Source organism: Crocodylus porosus, unplaced genomic scaffold (genome assembly GCF_001723895.1).
Source record: "Crocodylus porosus isolate Cpor-Errol unplaced genomic scaffold, CroPor_comp1, whole genome shotgun sequence".
NCBI classification, from domain to species: domain Eukaryota; kingdom Metazoa; phylum Chordata; order Crocodylia; family Crocodylidae; genus Crocodylus; species Crocodylus porosus.
Window position 1 is genome coordinate 7,736,477 of NW_017728942.1, and position 5,854 is coordinate 7,742,330.

At 50.8% G+C, this 5,854-nt stretch overlaps 1 protein-coding gene across 1 annotated transcript; it reads right to left on the reverse strand.

Moving 5' to 3' along the window:
- Nucleotides 1-358: 358 nt before the first annotated feature.
- Nucleotides 359-5,257, reverse strand: HRH3 (histamine receptor H3). The gene is made up of 2 exons (XM_019548090.1): nt 5,072-5,257; nt 359-3,984 (listed from the first exon to the last, which is right to left on the reverse strand). The coding sequence occupies exons 1-2, from the start codon at nt 5,255-5,257 to the stop codon at nt 3,100-3,102; spliced, it is 1,071 nt and encodes a 356-aa protein (XP_019403635.1). The 3' UTR covers nt 359-3,099.
- Between the last annotated feature and the right edge of the window lie 597 nt (nt 5,258-5,854).

The window sequence follows — 5,854 nt, forward strand, 5'->3', positions numbered from 1 at the left end:
TAGCTAGATGGCCACAGATACAGACCTTTAACTTTGCATTTATACTCCCTTCCTTTTGCCTTTTGTAAGGACAGCAATTTTGGATCACAAGGGCAGTGAGTAGAAATATAATGTTTTTCAGATCAAAATTATATGAAGTAAATGGTGTAAAAGAGCTGGACTTGAGAAGAATTGCATCGTTCACTCGGGACACGAGGTGTTCTCCAAGCATGGCTAATCTATGGCAGAAGAAATCTATCTGTTTCATAAACTGGTTCATAAACTCGAGATGTGTGGGACTTCACCACGACCTTCATTGGTTCACGTGCCCCGTACAGTTCAGACATCTTTCTCTTTTCTATAAAGCACTTGGCAAACGTCATATAAAAATACTTTTTATTAAGCTTTCCACAGGTTGGCAGCAGATGAGGAAGGAACAAGTTGACTTGACAGTACACAAAACAGCAGGTCTTAGTATATACCTTGTGTCAAAGGATATATATCTTAACCAGTATGTAATAATTTCCAAACTGAGCCTGTTACAAGATCCAGACACTGCACACACAAGCCAGGACAAAAATTTGACTTCAGATGACAATACTGATTTAACCAACAAATGTTACTGGAATGAGTATATTATTTCTTTTATTCCTAGCAAAGGCCAAGAAACACAGTCATGTTGACAGCAGCGACGTGTACTTGGGAACCACAAAGTCAAGAGGGTACTTTAGGGCTACCTGACAGCGCGTGGACCTCTTATTTGCAGATGTAATTTCAGACTCATGACCTCCAGTTCCTTTATACTGTCCTGCTAAATCTGAGCTTTTGCCATGGTAACTAATTATTATGTATTTATGTTACAATAGCATCTTGAGAACCCTGCTGAAATCAGAAGGTAATATGCACTCAGTCAGAAACCTTCCCCGCCCCAGAAGAGGGTACAGTCTAAAAAAGCAAGAATTGTCAAAGCAGTGGATGGGAAGCAGAGACAAAGTGTTGTGCCAAAGGACCCAGGGCTTTCGAACTTATTGCCCTACTCCCTGGGCCACTAAGCCTCAGTGTTGCAATTGGACACGTGTGTTATCTGACCCAAGGCCATCGGTCATCTGGGCAGGTGGGGACAGTGCTTCCTGGGGCTTACTAAATGGGATCTTGCAGACCAGACTTATGCCAGTGACTGCCACTGTATCACTCATTTCCCCCAAACATATTGAAAATCTCAGAGAAGAGGCTTAAACTACTCACTGGGCCACACTTAGCAGTGTTGCACCAGCGGGGCTGAGCGTGTGAAGAAGTTAATATCTGATGCATGCTGTAGCTGAATCCCATTACAGAGGTAATTTCCAGTTCTCACTACTCTGATGTCAGTTCCAGCATCCCACAGGGACCAACAATCTTGCTGTATTTCTTATGCAGCTATGTTTGGAAGGATACTTGTGCGAGTACTTGTAAATCCACTTGGCACTTTGCAAGCATAGTCAAAGAGCCTGTGGTCTGAACGAGGAAAGAGAGACAAACCCAAGGTGAGAGACGGGGCAGCACATCAGAAGAGGGCGTGGGTACAGGGAGCAAAAGAGAGGAAAGCTGTTTGAAAGAGGTGAGATTTTTATGTAGTGCGGCTGATGGAGGGGAGGCTCTCCAGGCCTAGAGGGTGGCATGCTTAATCAGGTAGTGGAAGATGGCAAAATTTAATTGCAGTTTTAGCAAGAATCAAAAGGACTAATGGGGAAACGGTGAGTTGATGCTTGAATGTGTGTGTCGCAGTGAGCGGCCCTGGGAGAGCCAGAGGCTTACTAAGGGGCTTGCAAGTTTTCAGGTAGCTGCTTCAGAGCACTCCAAGGAGTGTTACAGCCTTGAAGATCATGGGCTTCACAGGCCTGGCCGCTCACTTGGGAAATAACAGAGGGCCCAGAACAGAAGCACCTCCAGGAGCTCTTATGTGGCACTGCGAAGCAGCACCTGCTTCCCCCAGCCTTGTGCCATGGGCAAATGCCACGTGGAATATTATGGGAGGGGGAGAAGGAGACCAGGACCAGGACTATCCCTCCCTCCCTCCCCACTCCAGCGAGCACCTGGTCAAGTGCAGACGGGGCCCAGAGGTGGTGCACATGGAAATCCTGGAGATCTGGTGATTTGGGAAGCAGAACTGTCCCCCAACCGGTAGGCTGCATGCGGCCTGCGAGGAGTTAACAAGTGGCCCCCAGGTTTCCACCCTGCTGCCTCCGCCTCTCTCGCTCTGCCTGGCGTGTGGTTCCCACTAGCACGGACCACGGCTGCTGATGGTTGGACAGGCCTGAATCACAGCGCTCGGCTTCTAACGCAGGCCCTTGGACAAGCGGTGAAAACCCCTCCTCGAATGCAACAAAAGCTTTGAAAAAGGCTTGCAGCTTCTGCTCGCGGGTATGTAACGTGGGCATAGAGCATCCGTGGCATCTGCTGACCAGAGGGGTTTATCTGCTCTAATGACAGGAAATCACAGTTACAGACACACATGGATAGCTTATGACAGCCAGCTGGTGCACCCTGGTCCCTGCTTTTCATGCTGCTCGGTATTGTCTCCTTATCTTCCCTTATCTGATGCTTAGGTTATTAGCTCTCTGGGACTGACAACTGTCCACTGTTGTGTACAGCACAGTAGCAGAGTCTTGGGCTATGACTCTCGTCTTAGATACTACTGCAGCACCAATAGTTTGTAATGAATAAGGTTGGTTTTTTCCCTCCCCCGGCAAAGGAAATGTTCGAGACATTTGCTCACGTGCACCTGTAAGTGGGGAACCTTGCATTCCCAAGCAATATCTAGCTTGCCAATGGCTAAGCTGTGTATTCGTTAAAGGGGGCTAGATGAGACTGACATTGGGCTTTTCTTTTTTTCAATAAATGGCATCCCCACTTTGGCACGAGCGGCCTTTTGTACACGTGTGTGGGAAAGCACGTAGCTAAGTGGCACTGCATTAAGTGAACCCTGCCCGTCTCCCAAGTTTTGTCCCCATCAATAGCACATGAGAAGCTAATACTAAATATGCTGCTACCTGCTCCCTGAAAGAGCGACCGCTCCGCTCTTCCAGCATCCCGAATTGCAGCAAACTCATCCACGGGAGTGACTGAATTGGGAGAATCAACTCACTTCCAGCAGTGCTGGAGGGAGTTGTGCGGTTGGATCTTGAGCTTCTTGGGGCACAGGAGTTTGATGAACGCTCTTCTGAAGCTGTAGTGGCAGAGGGGGTAGAGCACGGGGTTGATGGCAGAGTTGATCCACAGGAGCCAGAAGGAGGCCTCGTACCAGTAGTCAGGGATGCAGTGGCCGTGGCAAGCAGCTCGGATGATCATGAGGAGGGTGTATGGTGCCCAGCAAATCCCAAAAATGCCTACAAGAACTGCTAGGGATTTTGCCACTTTCTTGTCCCTGGAAAGCCTGAACCGCTGCGTGATGCCCTGGGAGACCATCTGCATCCGTTTCTCTAAAGACGGGGTAGAGGCTGAGGTTTTCCAGTTCTTTTTGCTGAAGGTCTTTGGCTTCCCAGGGCTCTTCAAGCCTGCGTTCAGCGCATCTCTGGGGCTCGGACTGGCCTCAGCAGCTGCTTGCGACATGTCGCATTTTGGAAGGTCTGGGGACTCGGCTGGCTCCTTCTGCTCCCACTTGCAGCATTTCAAAGACAGCTTTGCTTCTGGGCTCGTTTCCATCTCTTCTGTGAAGGGCTGGCTGTGCACTTCATGAAAGATATCCAGGCGCATTTTGGTGCGCCTCTGAATGTTCATGTAGATGCTCAGGTTGAAAAACATGACGCTGATGAAGGGCGCGAAGAACTCCAGGGTGGAGGCTGTCATGAGGAAATACCAGTTGTAGAAAAACTCAGCGTAGCATTCCCCATCCGGGATGTTACTCTGGCCTGTGATGTATTCCCAGCTGATAATTGCGGGTCCGTAAAGCAGGAAGGCTAACACCCACACCATCACCATCTTCAGCACCGCTTGCTTCATGTTGCCTTGCTGGGCTCGGTATGTGACCTGGGGAGGGGAAATCTTTTCTTAGACGTGACCAAAAATACCAACTGGTTTAGCCTGCTTTACAGGTGAACTGCAGTGTTTCTGGCAAAGCTGCTAGGCAATATTACAGCAGTCTAACAAATCTTTGCCCGGTAGGCAATGGACACAATTGCTAGATATTTCACATGCTCCCTTGGTAAGAAATGAGACCCCTGGTTTTCAGCTCCAAAAATACACCTGGCTCACGACCTGGCTTTACACCGTAAAGGAATTGAGTCAGTACATGTCGGGTAGATAACCACCCCTTAGGTTGATGAATCTGAATATGCAGCTCAGCCCGCTCTAAGCAACTAGTGTGGGGGGGTTGCCCCCATTTTACAGATGGGTAAACCGAGGCTCAGCGCCATTAAGGCTGTACAAGCGAGCCATTGTCAGGGCTGGAAGTGGAACTCGGGGAGCGTCAGGGCCCCAGCTGATGGATTTTGCCCTGCTGAGCCTCGCATCCAGATGTCCTCGAACTCAGTAGGAGTTCGGCTCTGAATCCCCGCGATGACTTGGGCCACGTTTGCAGAGATTTCATTTCAGACTTGGAGCCAGGCAGAACAGCCTTAAATCCCCTGCTTTGCTGACCAGCTTGTGCAAGGTGTTGAGCATCCTTCCCTGGTACCAAAGTAACCTGGCCTTGCTTGCAGGCGCTAGCCTTGAACTCCTCTGCACTCGCGAGCAAGCTCCCCTAGCTGTCTGCTGGAGCTCCTGTTGCGATCAGTTTGTTCTCCTGGAAATAATAAGCATGGGGAGCTAATAAAAGGCCTGCTTGCTTCACTCGGAGAGACTGGCTGTCACTCAAACACCTTCTTTCCCTGTCAGCTGGTGAGGGACAACCTGCATAATGGAGTTTGAACCTCAAACCATTTGATTGTGTCAGACAACAATCGTAATCTGAAGCCAAGGGGCTCCAGTGCATTGTATGTTTTCTGAGACTTGTTTGCTGCTGTCACCAGGCTAAACAAATCGTCATTTCTGGGGATCCAAAAGGCTTTTAATTAGCGTGCAGAGAAGAAAGGGAGGGGAGGGGGATCCTGCCATCCTTTGCCATGTTGGTACTCACCGCTCTTGTCACGGAGAGGAATCTGTCATAGCTAATCAGGACGATGTTGAAGACCGAGGAGGTGCAGAGCAGATAATCAATGACCAGCCAGAGCTTGCAGAAGGTTTTCCCGAAGGTCCACCTCCCCGTCAGCACATAGGGCACGTAGAAGGGGATGCAGAAGGCACCTGCGGGGAGAGGGGGCATGGGTGTTGAAACCAGGCACCTGCCCCTGGCTTGTGACCCAGCCGTGAAGGTGCCAGCCTGCTGCCGAGGGGCTGGAAGCAGACGCTGCGCCGATGAACGGGAGCATGAGGATGGGCAGACCCCGGCTCCATCCGGTCCAGTCTCACGGCGGTGAAAGGGGCAGAAAACGGAGTTGTTTCTTGGGCAGGGCTGAGCTCCTCTCGGCCGTGGGGCTGGACGGGACCTCCACGGGTCCCGTGTAGTCCGTCCCCCGCCTCAGGCAGCATCACCCCTCCAAACCCTCCAGGATCAGACCCTCCGGGATGAGCCCCTCCAAACCCTCCAGCATTAGTCCCACCCAGGATCAAACTCTGTAGCATCAACCCCTCCAGCATGACCCCCTCCAACCCCTCCAGCATCAAACCCCCCAGCATTAGCTCCTCCAAACCCTCCGGCATCAAAGCCACCCAGGATCAAACTCTCTGGCATCAAAGCCCCCAGCATGACCCCCTCCAACCCCTCCAGCATCAAACCCCCCAGCATTAGCCCCTCCAAACCCTCTGGCATCAAAGCCATCAAACTCTCTAGCATCAAACCCCCCAGCATGACCCCCTCCAA